Raw genomic sequence first — 13,669 nt, forward strand, 5'->3', positions numbered from 1 at the left:
CAAGGTGGTATCAATAACACAGCCTCCCGCCAACACTGTGTGATCAGGTGAATGTGGACACCATAACAGGGAGACCAGATTCTCCCTTACACATTTCATAGCAAGGGTAGATACACATTCCTTGGTTGACCAGGGATAGAGAAGCAGCTTCGTTTATTTATGTATTTACAGAAAGAGGAAAGTGACTAAGGAAAACAAACAGAAACAATACAATACACTATTAGTAAACCCAGGAGATTCACACAGATTTGCATTCTACCAGAAATTAAAGGACACCTGCAAAGTTTTCACATTTTCAATTTCACTTCCTTTGTAATCCTCTCACCTTTACGGCTGTCCTCCCTATTTAGCTTTTTCAGAAAGTTTTAGAAGGCATCCTAAATCAAGAGCCTTTCTTCTCTGTCAGGCCAGGGTCTCCATTAACCAGGCAGCACCTCTACAAGTCAGGGGAGCACCTGAGGCCAGGTGAGAGCCAGGCTCTCCAAAGACAAGTCCTAGTCTGCTCTGGGAGGCCACTCGGGCTCATTGTGCAGTCAGGAGGGCGTTTCCATTGAAAATCTTTTTCAGAGCCGCTCTCTCCCCATTCACTCTCTAGGTAGGGAGACAGCGACCACCAGGTGTGGACGCAGCCAGCTGCACAACTTGACTCCATTTGACAACAGATGCTACCCTGAGTTAACACTTACTGGTACGCTGGAGTATCACCATCTACAGACTGAGGCCAGCTGAGAGGACTAACATCTTATACTCACAGCCAGATGGAAATGGGGCTACAGCACCATCATCACGGTAACTATCCTACCACTTCACGGAGCCCAAAGCAGTCTCAAATAATTATCACAAAGCTTCAAGAGATGCTTTTCCTGGAAAGGCTGGTTATTTAACCAAAGTTCCATTTTTAAAAGTCACTCAGGAGACTTCTCCACTGCTTTTCACTGAAATTTCAATTCCTGACTCACTAGGCATTTTTATAGCATTACCATACACACTACATGACCAGCATAGCTGAAATATCTAAGTGCCCACAAATAATTAAAAAGTCATCTCCATTTTTTAAAATATTTGGATAAATTTATTTATAGACCAAGTCAGTAATTCACCCGAAGTCACACTTTCCAACCAAAGCAACTTTGTCAAGTACTTAAAATACCACTCCTTTCCCTATGGCTCTGCCTCATGACGTCAGTTGGGATAGCTTTTTTCCCCCTAGAATGCAGACAGTGACCTCATCATGTCTTGCTAGCAGCAGCTCAAGACCAAGCTGTATTAGGCAGTACTGCATTGCTGGACAGAAAAGTCCTCTCCTATATGGAAACACCGACTCAGCAAAACGCTCAAGCGTTAGCCTTTGTATTTTACTTCAAACAAGGCTCATAAACTTATACCTAGGCACACACTAACATACCTTTCTGAAACAAATGGGAACCGAAAAGCTTCTCAACAGTCTTTACAAGATGGATACAGTGGATAGAAAGGCAAGTCAGCAACAACACCTGAGGTAGATTTTTTTTTTTCCCAGGGAGCACTTACACTATTTCACAGCATATATAACTTGTCCCCCCTCTCTCTTCCCAAACATTTTGAATTCTCCTTAGCTTCACATCTTTCCAGCATTCTCAGTTTGCAGCTTCACATACAATGAAGTGGGTTGGTAAAACTGTCTTCCTTTTCAGCATGTTGAATTTGATCCTGTGAAACAAAAGTTAGACCCCATCTACCGTTCACAGCATCTGGAAGGCAGATCCTTGACTGTCGCAGGAGAAAGAGATCAAAAATTAAAATCTAACATAAGAAACTATCAGTAACCATTGAGTTAATCAGCTTTGGAAAGCACGGTTTCTTTTCCATTAACAAAGCCCTCAAAAAGCTGTTGCTGCATTTCTTTTTTTGGTGATGCAAACTTTTTCCTCCAAACGAAGTCAAAAGGATCACTTTTTTCACTGCTATTACAGTATCAGCACAAAACCCAAGCTGTACAGTAATTCCCTTCTCTTTCCCATGCTCTCACAAATGCATAAGCCTCTCTCACTAAACACCTTAACTCCAAGTAGTCAGATCTTCCAGAGTGGGATCCAGAGACAGAAGGGGCTTGCTCGTGTCAGAGATCAGAAGCTAAGTGAAAAGAACAGAATGGTCAGGACATAGAAGACGGACACAAGTAAGTACGGAAGAAACTGAAGCCTCAAATTGCACACACAAGGAAAGAACTGCTTTGCTTTTCCACCTGCATCAGAGAAACGTGACGAACAACAACAGCGTGTAGAGCTTAAAGGAATCCCAGTAGTCACTTGCATGATAAAACAACAAATGGAGTAAAGACTGTAACTTAATTGTATTGATGAAGACCGAGTATGGGGGGAAAACTGTAATTCAGAAGTTGGGTTCAATTCTGATTTCCATTACATCACTAAGACTTGAATAACAGGACAGAACTTGATTTCCTGTGCCTGATGAGCCCACATTAAGATATAATAATAATCAATAACTTAATACCAAAGTTCAAGACAAACATGAATGCTAAGCACTCACACAAGTCATCTAGTATTAGAGAGAATAGTTTAGTATAAACTACTCCCCCTAGTAATTACTAGGGAAATATCCTTTATGTAGAAGTGACCCTCAAGAGGGCTTTGGTTAATAATAACTAAGACTCTCAAAATCCTGCAAACACTTCCTTATGCAGATGATTAACTTTTATGCATGTGGCCAGTCCCATTGAATTCAAAGAAAGTAATCATGTCTTAAAAGTTACTCTTGGGCAGATAGGAGTTCAACTTTGCCTCTGGAAGAGTTTTGCAACAGTTCTCTCTTTAGAGACCAATTTTGTAAAATGCAGAAAACTCTCAACTATCACTCACATTTGTGACAATGGAGACCATTCAGCACTCTGAACAACTGGACCACAGGGGAAGTAGAAGAAGAAATGCATTTATTTATCTTCATATGCAATCCAAATAGAGAAAGAGCAGCCCAATGAGAATTTAGAGACTCTTCCTTCCCTGAATCTATCATGCTCAAAAAATCTCTGCTTGAAAATTTCCAAAATACTGTATTACACTATATCCAGGATCTGCTGGATAATTGTAAGCAGCATTACTGAATAATTTAGGCACAACATCATGTTACATTTGGTCCAGAGAAGCATCCACATTTTATTTGTTTGTTTTTAAACCAACACCCTCCATTTTTACATCTTCCACACTGGCTTTCAACACATTCATAGAAAACAGTGATTCACAGAAAAAAAGGATCCTTCTTCAATTTTTTTGTGCTATGATTTTGAGCAAAAGGTTTATCACCAGAAGGGAAGACCTCTGCTTCAACTGCAGCTGAAAAATACCTTTGCCATTTGACTTGCACTGAAGCCTGAAAGATCTGGTCAAAAGGCAGGAGTCATCTGCTGAAATACAGTTGTCTACATCCATGCTAGATGTTTGTATTCAGTTGGCAGAAACAGCACTTCTCAGATCTGACTCTGCTGACTGAATGTAGACTTCCACTTCAGGAAGAGATGAATTGCTGCCTAGAAGTGTGCTGCTTCCTGACTAGAAAGGGAGTCCAGAGAGCTGCATTTCAGCAGACAAATCCCACCTTCTCCATGCTGGGTATCACACTGAATGACCATATCTGGTTTCTCTGCTAAGACCCTATCAGCTTTGCTGGAGTTCCTGCCATTAGACTGGTACAAGTAAACCAACGTCGTCACCCTAGGCTCCGTGCAGTCAATGGAAAGAAAGGGGCACCTCCAAGAGGCAATTCAGCTCACATAAAATCTGAATTGCCCCCAGCAATGCCACTGTGTATCCACAAATTATGGGAATGAGCCTTAGGAGCTCACCTTTTAATAAGGCGAAGCAGTGAAGTGCCTTGAATTAGACAGACGGGTTCAGGCTCTCACTGCTGAGAAGGTGGGAGATGCTGAGTACTCTCATCCCTTTATCTCCTCTCTACACCAATGAGGCTTGAAACATATAGCATCGGACCCCATAATAAAAGGCAAGGGTACAATATGGATTACAGAGACCTTCGTAAAATACTTTGAAAGAGAGTAAAAACAAAACCACACCAGGGAAGTTTGAAAAATCTGTATCGTGGCCTACATAGTGTCTGTCCACCCACAGCTTTGCCAAGTGAGGATAAACAAGAGCTGAATGAAACTCCGCAAGCGCACACTTCAGTTGGCCAAATATCCAACAGAGTCTGGAGCAGCTAAGAATTTGTCTGCACTCTCTTAAGATCTAAAAGAGAAGTGCAGACCCTCAAAAGGGTCTGAGATTCATCTGTTAGCAACACATGCCCTCAGCTGACCAGGTGACACAGAGACCTAAGATGGCAGACCTCGATCCAGGCTCTCACGCACTTGCACTTCTGTCACCGAAAGAAGTCACCTCGTTAGCTGAGGACAGCAGGGCTTCTGCATTCGACTTCTGCAGGAACACAGGATTTGGCAGCCTCCAGAAATCTGAGCTCTCTATTTTTCTTCCCTTCGTTTACTAATGCCCATTTCCCCTTCCCCGCCTCTCTGCTCCCAATGCACACACGTTTTAACGCTAAAACCCAGGAGTTACATGGCTTTTCCATACTTCTGGGCAAATATTACACACTCTCCCTCCAAACTAGCAAGTATGCCTTCTCCACAGAGGTAATAAACCTGCTGTAAGAGCACAGTGCTTCATAGGGAAATACTTCAGATTAATCCTAAAAAATTACCTGCACATCTCATACCTTAAGAAAGCTTCACATCCACCATCTCACACAAAAATACACTCCCTACAACATTGAGATACATTGCACTTAATGGTTTCTACAGTTACATAGTCACAGACAATGTAATTAACAAGCTACATTCCTTCCTGTAAAATAGGGGGGAGAAAATAAACAGCATAAAAGTTCACAAAAATAAATTTGAACTCAGAAATAAAACTACATTTTTAATTTAATTTTGTCATTTACTGTGTCAACGATGACAGAAACCTGGATTACCTGGGTGCAAGCACAGGTCTGATTTACAAAATACCTTGTTTGATTTACAAAATACCTCGTGTCCCCTTACGAGGAAAATGATACTTATTTACTCTCTTTAAATACACATCAATGCTTTATTAAGTATTTTTTTATTTTCCATTTCATTTGTTTTGTACACACTGAAATCGAGAAAAAACAATCCTGTTTTAAAGTATTTTGTTTTCTGTTTCTTGTTACATAACCAGAAGTGTTATAGGAAATACTATTGTGGAGTTAAAAAAAAAAATTAAAAAAACAACCAAGCACACATCACTGCATGACAATAATGTGTAAGGTGCTCCTACACCCACTACTGGCACACATTTAAATTAAAATTACATGTAATCTATAGCCAACTTTCAGGTCTATGCTGAATGCCCTTTCTGTGTTTAACCTCCTCCATTGCTGACAAAGAGGTAAGATTTTCCAGGTTAGTAACAGCAAAATTCCACACTGCAAAAACATTGAATGCTGTCATGCAAATAAAGTCATTCACAGGGTCTGAAAACATCCCTCCCATGTCCAGCTTGGTCTTAGGCAGAGAAATTATAAGAAAATATGAACATGGATCTTATTTTCTTGTGGGAGAGCCAAGCAATTTAAAACCAACAACCACATAAACCCAAAACCAGTGCTCCTTTCTAATGAAACCAGAAGAGCACACCAGCCACTGTGCTGGAGACATTTCCTTGCAAAAAGCAAAAACATCCATGGTGGCGAGTGAATTTCATGATCTGGGTGACTTGTGACATTATGATCCTTCACATCCTTTACAAAAAGGGCCACGGACTCCATGTTGGAGAACACACTCATTCCATCCCTCTCTGCTCTGTGTACACCTGCCCAGGCAAAAGCACCGCATTTCTGAATTCAAGCACGCACAGAGACATTTTCACAGCATCATCTGAACCCACCACACACCCACCATCTCCCAGCGTAGCCTCCAGAGCCATTCAGAACAGCCTGAAACACTGCTCTGAATCCAACCGGTATTTTCCTCTCCTTTCTGCATTACAGCCACAAGCCCAGAGCCCTGTAGCTCAGCTTGGTTCATCTGGGCCCACTTAGTTAAAATAAACACAAAGCAAAGGAACCCCCTGGGCTGGCTGAACAACAAGAAGAAATTCGGCTGCAGAACTCCCTCACACTTGTGTGCATAGCTGATTTTACACCACTCGGCTGCTACATTGATATTATCTTGTCAAAAAGTACTGAGCAGTTTTCACCACAAATACTTGGAGCTTGAAAATTACAGCAAAGCACCAAGGCTGGGGAAAAACCAACTTTAGCTGGATGCACAGTGCGCTGCAAGTGCAGCATTTGAAGCCTCAATGTGACGCAACCGAAATCGTACCAGGGACGGGGGCTTGCTGAAAGAAACTGGACCCACGCAAAACCACGATGTATGTATTAGGTGCCTATAGCTCATTCACTGCCCAAGCAAGGAGCGCCCTGCAAACAGAGATTTACACGAGCTACAAATCAATGAGGCAGCGTGGCTATGCCCATGCCAGTGACAAACTGCAGCAGGGAAGGGAGCCTGGACCGCTCGGCAGACCCGCCGCCCCCCTCAGCCACCCTCCCACACCTCTCCCCTTCCCCTTGCCCCCCTTAGCCCTCCCCCTCTCAGAAGTTCAGTGTCGGTGCGCTGGGAACAGCCCTGCAGTTTCGAGCCCAGTGGTGGGAGCAGCCTGGCCTAAACGCCAAAGTCACCCCGGTGTCAGTGGCGGGGGGCTGCGGGAGGCCAGCCAGGCTGACGCGCCCCTGCGGTGGGCTCCCGGCTGCCCACCGCCCGGCCACCTGCAGGCCTCCCCCGCCCTACCTTGCTCCTCGCCGGCCCCAAAGCGGGCTCTGGGGTCCTCGGGGGGGAGCCGGGCTCCGCCGCCCTCCAGGGCTTTGCGTTTCTTCGACATCTGGTCGGTGTTGGGGAGTTGAGTTTCTCCTCTCTCTCTCTCCGGGGAGATGAGTGTATGTGGAGAGAGAGGGAGAGTGTGAGGGAGAGAGACACAGGGAGGGAGAGAGAGAGATTGAAAGAAATCGCTGCTTAAAGAGAGGGGAAGAGACTTTGGAGTGGCTGGAGAGCAAGTAGGAGGCAGGGACTAAGTGGAGAAATCCTACAAATCACAATCCCATCAATTCAGCCCCACGTCTAAAGGGGCTGTTGAGGTCTCCCCCTTCCTTGCTCGTTCATCTGAGTGTGTGAGTGAAAATTAAAGACAGAGCCAATAGTCCTCCGTCGTTTTTTCCAAATATTAGCGGGTGGTGGTGTTTTGTTTTTTTTTTTTTTATTGGGGGGAGGGAGGGAGGGAGGAAGGAGGAACCTGATTGATATTATTTTCCCCTGTTGGGATTCCTTCTGGTTAAAAAAAGAAAAGGGGGAAAAAAAAAAAAAAGGTAAAAGCTGAATGGATGGGGGGTGGAGAGCAGAGAGGGGGAGGATGAGAGGATTAAAAAGAAAACCAGGAGCAGAGGAGGAGGGATGACAAGAGCCTGCAGGTGCAGGGAGGCTAAATTCCCTGCAGGGGTCATGTGCTCTGGGAGCCGGGGATCCTCGGCTCCCCGGAGGCTGCCGGGGCCGGGCAGGGGCGCGGCGCGGGCCCCGGGGGGGCTCGGCGGGGACTGCGGTCACCCCGCCCGGCACCTGCGGGCGCGGCGGGGCTCCGCAGCCGCCGGGGAATATTCACGAATAACTCGCACCTCGCAAACTCCGCTGTGAAGTCGGTACCCCCGCGGTCAGTCGGTCGGTCGGTCGGTCTTTTTTCTCTCTCTCCCTCTGTAACCCTTTCAGTCCTGGGTGCAAGATGTGCCGCTCCCCCGGGGAGTCCCGTCGCGCCCCCCTCCCTCCCACCCGGCCACCTGCCCCCCTGCCCCCTTTCCTGGTGGATTTCAGGCGGTATTTATTGGCGGGGGGGGGGGGACGAGGACACAACTTACCCTCCAAACTATGCACAAGCTCGTCTCTGCTTTCCCCTTCAGATCAACTTTAAAGAGCAGATTCTCAGTCCGGGAGGCAAAGAGGCAGGGGAGGAGAGGGGAAATGGTTTAGGAATAGCGGCTGCCAAGTGGGTGAAGTTCAGGGCACAGTCCTGGCTCTTCCACGCTCCAGCAGCCCAGCATCTTCCCGGGGTCTGGAGAACAAGGTGTTCAACAAGTCTTCCTTGTTACCCGAAATTGATTGATGATGGCTTTCCCGCCGGGCTGTATTTAACAAAACGATGCGGAGAGCTACTCTGACGAGCAGGAATTTAGAGGAGCTTGCAATATAGCTGCAGCTTTAATTTATCTATTTCTGGCTCTCTATATACATACGTACACACATACACATGCACACCTGTGTGTGTGCATATGTATATATAAAGAAAAAGAACTCTCTCAATACAGTGTTGGGTCCACAGGATCTTAGAAAAGCCTGCCTGTCGGCTGCGTGGAAGTTAAAGAGTTTTTCTTAAGCAGAAGGGGCTGATGCTTGGACACATCTCACGTCCAACAGGAGGCAATGACGTCTGTAGCTTCATTGCTATAACAGCACCAAGGCTGCAATTGCCATTCACTGAAATGATAAGGGGCGCTCAGACGTAAGCAGTCTGGACCTCTAGCAAGAGACCGAAGCGAAGATGGTTTTTCCCCTCCCAAAACAAATAATAACGCTAAAAAACACCTAAGGAAAGAGACGGGGGAGCAGGGAAAGGAATCTAGGTCTTGCAGTCACACGCTTCTGCAACATGATCCTCTAGCTCCAGAAACATTTATTTTTTGCAGCTGACTAGACTTTGGGAAATTTCAATGTATTATGATTGCTCGGGTGGGGGGAGGGGAGGGATTTTTTTTTTTCCCTTAATTATTTCTGTCTCTCTTCAAGCAGGCATTGATGAAAGCCGGGTAAAAGTGCCCTCCCCCCATCTTTCCAAATATATTTAGGCTCGGGTACATGCTGAAGTGTTTCTGGTGTATGAGCCATGCACCAGATCATAGCCATACACGCTAGATCTTCTTAAGTAGCAATTTCTGGGTGTATAGGCTGCAACGATTTTTTATTTTTTCTTTTTTTTTAGCACTGGAAGGTGGTCACAAAGAAAAGAGGAAAAAAAAAAGCCGATGCGAAGCAGCCGGCTCCTTTCCCTGTGGGGTCACACTCCCACTGCCACGCTTCCGACCGCATATGGGGACCGCCGCCGCGCTCCCGAGCGGCGGTGGGAGAAAGGGGGGTGGGGGGGTGCCGGGCGCGGGGGCGGCGGGGGGGGTGGCCGCACCTCGGGGCTGCCGATCCCTGCGGGCGCCGGGGGGGCCGCCCCCCGCCCCTCCCGTAGCCGCCGACCTCCAAAGGACAGCCCGGTGCTGCGGAGCCGCGCCGCCCCCCTAGGCGGTTCCCGGGCGGCACCGCGCTCGCCGGCACCGCGCCGCGCTCCCGGTGCGGGCAGCGCGCCCGGCCCCGCCGCGGGGGAGGGCAGCGCCTCTCCCGGCTGCTCCGGCCCACGCGTGTCCGCGCTGCCGCTGCGGTGACTCCAGGCTGGGCCGCAGCCGGGCGGGGAGAAAACCCAGCAGCCCCTTTCTCCGCGCCTTGCCCCCCGCCGGAGAGGGGGCCGGGGGCGACACGGGCGGCGGCGGGGGAGGCCCTCGGGAGTCCCGGCCCCCCCGGGGGCCCTCGCTGTGTCGTCGAGCCACGCGGGGGGCTGACCGGCTTGCGTGGCCGGGTCCGCTTTTTGAGGCTCCCCGTGAGTGCAGCTTTCTGCCCTCTCTCTTCATCCCCAGCCCCACGCTTAGCGCCCAGATTTTCCCCCCTGCGCCCTGCCAGGCCGGGGCACGGCGTGTTCGGCCCCCAGGCGACCGCAGACGGAACGTGGCTACTTGCCCAAACCATTAAGCCAGTTCTTTGGCTGGAACAATTTTAGATACTGGTGATGTAAGTGGTATCACTGCAAGCCCGAATCAGGTTCGCTGTCTGCTGGAAGCACTCACAAGGTGCCGGGTGTTTCCTCTTTTCAAAGTTTATCTTGGCGAGAAGGGAAAGACGGCGACCAGGAGTGCCAAGCAGGGAGAGGAGGAATAAAGACTCTTGCTCACATGGATGTTAAATTTGGCGTTCATGATGGCCTTTGATATATCTGTTACAATAATCTCCCACACAGGGCTTTGGTAAGATTTGGCTGCGTAATGAAGGAGGAGATTTTCAAATCATCAGCAGAGGATGCTTGCTTTCTTACACAGTCTGATTCAGCAAGGTGTTTATTTTTGTGAATGATTTGTGGATTTTTTCAGGACCTAGTAGCACATCCCTTTCCTTCAGAGAGATACCCTGAAAAATTTAGAGACCAGAACTGGATATATATGTCAAGCTTTAGGGGCAATCCTATGCCGCGTTGTATTTCATTCTAAGTCCTACATTTCTAAATGTATTTTTCCCCCCATTCAGCACACAGAAGTCAAATATATCTATCACAATATAAGACATTGCATTATCCCACATCTGCGTTTTAGGAAGTTCCCATCAAGATCAAGAGTTTCCACTAAATTATTACCATGCTGACAGATCATGTTTTTATTACAGTATCATGGAAATCAGGGATGGAAATACAGAATAGATCATCTCCTGGGGGGAGGATATGGGGTGAACGGGATAATTCCATAAACAATCATCTCTGAGGCTGTACCACGCCAGACTTTAAGCCTAACTCCCTTTGGGATTTTATTCCATCCTCCCTGTTGGATGTTGCCAAAGGAAAGCTTTCCATCTGGTTACTCCTAAGGACTCTTTTTAAAATTTCTTCCCACTACATACAAGATTTGGACCACGTCAAGGAGTTACCTTCTCCATAGTTGAACTCTGACATGTACAACAGGAGAGAAGGAAGAAGGAAAAAATAGAAGGCAGTACCAGTTTCCATGTTCCATACCAATACTGACTTTCTGTACTCACAGTCTAGAAGTGATTCTGCACTTCAAATCACTTGGGGACAGTCTCAGAAATGGAAGAAGGGGAGAAGATGGCATGTTGATGGTTGACTGGATACGGCCTAGAGGACAAAAGCAAAGAAAAAGTTTTTGGGGTGGGGATAGTACCAGTCTGAAATACGTTACCAGTGTTTGGGGTTTCTTGGTGTATCACCATTATTTACCAATCTTTTTTTTTATGTAGGAATTCTAGTACTTCTCACTCCCACCTCCAGATGAGTGCTGCCTTCCATCTCTGCCTGGCACTGTGATTAGCTATCCCTCAGGTAGTCCTCAAGGAAAAAAGGTCTAATATGGTACATGAGAGCTCTGCTATTAGTTCCTTTTTAATGCTCTGAAAAGTAACTAGTTTCTATGCTATTCCTCATTTAAATGCTTTCAGTGACTTTGGTAACTTCTTCTGGATGGGATTACATGAACAGTTTTCTTTTGGTGGCCGTATGTCACCAAACGTAAGCAAGCGGCATTTAGTATATCAAATACAAAGTCTTTTCATTGCAAGAGAAGAAGGTTCTGATCTAAAACTTGTGAAGGTAAATAGGAATCCTTACATCGTGTTCTGTGATCCCTCACTTTGGGATTCTAGAAGTAGGCCTCGGGGCCTGGAGTTAAGGCCCTGCTAAACACAGTTGTACTCGGAGATAGACTTGAAGTGTTTTCAGGCTTATGGAGTTGGACTGGGTATTTGCCTCACATGAGTCAATAACTGAAATCATCAGGCAAAAGACCTTCAATAAATATAGCTTGGTTTGCAAACACTTTACTTTTTGCTTTATTTTTTAAAGCATTACCAGCCTAGCCTGTCAATCATGTTCACAAAGGACCATTCACGGCGGTTTACAGTGACTAGTCAGTCTGAATGCAGCATATTTTAAAGGGATATAAAATTAAAAGTTCAGAGGAGATAGAAATAGCATTGGTTAAGACAAACCCACCTCTGTACAATACACACTGCACAGACAGAGCAAATAACCAAATGCAACAGCCATAAGACCGAGAGAGGTCTTATATTGCAAGTTTGCTTCCTCTTACTTTTCTCTCACACGGCTGACTCAGTTCAGAGCTATTTGACCCAGCGATACGTAACCAATACTTAATGAACAGCAAAAAGAGAGAATCAATTCTCTTTCATGCAGTGCCATACTATCACTTTTCTGAAGCAGTTTGTAATTTTTTTCTTTGTATGTCTTTATGAGGTGACTTATAACACACCGTTTCAGATATTGTAGACATCTGTATCATTAAAGCCTAATTCTTGCAAAAGCCGTCTCCCCACTCAAAGCCGTTTTTCTGGTATGTGTCCCTGAACTGCAGATACACTCCCGTGCATCTTGACAGAATCCTTAGCATCTGTATAGCATTTGGTTTTGTCTTCAAAGTTATTTGCTAGCATGAGCTAATGTATCCTTACAACACCCAGAACAGTTGGCAAATTTTATTATCCTCATTTTATAAATTGGGAAGCAGCAGCAGAGGGGTGAAGAATCCATTCTATCATCTTTATTCACATTGACTACTGCCTTAATCCCTGGCTAGTTCCACTTCTTTCAGTGGAAATTCTTGCACGGTAAGATACTATTTGATAGGACTGAAAATCACAGTGTCCTCCACTGAGTGATTTGAGCAAGGCCACGATGAGAGTTTAGTGCAGGTTTAGAACTGAAATTTCTCTCTCACACACACTCTTTTGCTTCACACACCTTCCCAATTTAAAAACAAACCCCAGAACTTACCACCATATCTGTCCTTTTTCCACCCCCCCAAGCTAATTTGCAGTAGTAATAATGATCAAGTAGCCCCACTGGACCGACATTACATATGGTACAAGTTGACACATAACACAAGAAAACTCAGAGCACTGACACAGTTCCCAATTTCTTATGCTACAAAAATGACCACCTTTTTGATCTCGTAATTTAACAATTCAAAGGAGGGGGATGAAAGGTGCACTTAAAAGTTTAATATGAAACTCAGCACTACAAAGAAGGTGGTACTAACTCAGTTTCAAGGTACAAAGCCATGTCTCTATTTTTTTTAAATATTGTTCTTTCAGTGTGGAATGCATACTCTAACTTCACAACATCGTCTTTGTCTTTTCACAGAACAGATGAAGATCAGTACAGTAACCTAGAGAGGCCTTGCTGAATTTGCTCTGTTAAGTTAGAGGGAACTGGGTGTTCTCACCTTCCAGAATAAAGTTGTTTTGCCCACTTCTCCTTCCTACTTCTGCAGACACCTCATATTTGTTCAACACATACGAGCACCAAGTCCTGATCCATGTCTCCTTATAAACCTTAGCTATCATTGTGTAGTAACATTTTTAATTGTAAAAATAGGGTGGCTTATTTGGGCCTTTACCAATTTTTAGAACTGTGAATTTGCTGATTGGATTTTCACATACCTCTCTGTTGAGGACGGAAGTGTTCAGGCAGCAGCTACTGCTTAGGATGGGCAGGGGAGTACAGAAACTTTCCCCATCTCCAAGTGGCAGCAGCTCTGATTCTCCAGCACTTTTCCTCCCCTACCCTGTCTCTGCTCCAGTTCCTTCCTCTCCTCTTCTATTCGGATGGCAGTAATTTCACAACTCCTTTACTCCTGGGAGGTCAAATCCACCGTCCACTACCCAGCTGAGAAAGCATGCACCTGCCTTGTCAGTGTCTATGGCATCAATGCGATGAAACTTGTAACTATGTTATGTTTTGTAAAAGACACTCTG

The 13,669-nt window shown here is 45.8% G+C and overlaps 1 protein-coding gene across 1 annotated transcript in view; it reads right to left on the minus strand.

The window, feature by feature from the left end:
* The window catches only part of PDE10A (phosphodiesterase 10A), a 382,017-nt gene extending 374,732 nt beyond the window's left edge, over positions 1 to 7,285 (minus strand). The window contains exon 1 of the mRNA XM_074863004.1: positions 6,827 to 7,285. Coding sequence (XP_074719105.1) covers positions 6,827 to 6,917 — 91 coding nt within the window. The 5' untranslated portion in view covers positions 6,918 to 7,285. The remainder of the gene's footprint in view (positions 1 to 6,826) is intronic.
* Positions 7,286 to 13,669: the final 6,384 nt, after the last annotated feature.

This window comes from Strix uralensis, chromosome 3, assembly GCF_047716275.1.
Source record: "Strix uralensis isolate ZFMK-TIS-50842 chromosome 3, bStrUra1, whole genome shotgun sequence".
Lineage (NCBI taxonomy): Eukaryota > Metazoa > Chordata > Aves > Strigiformes > Strigidae > Strix > Strix uralensis.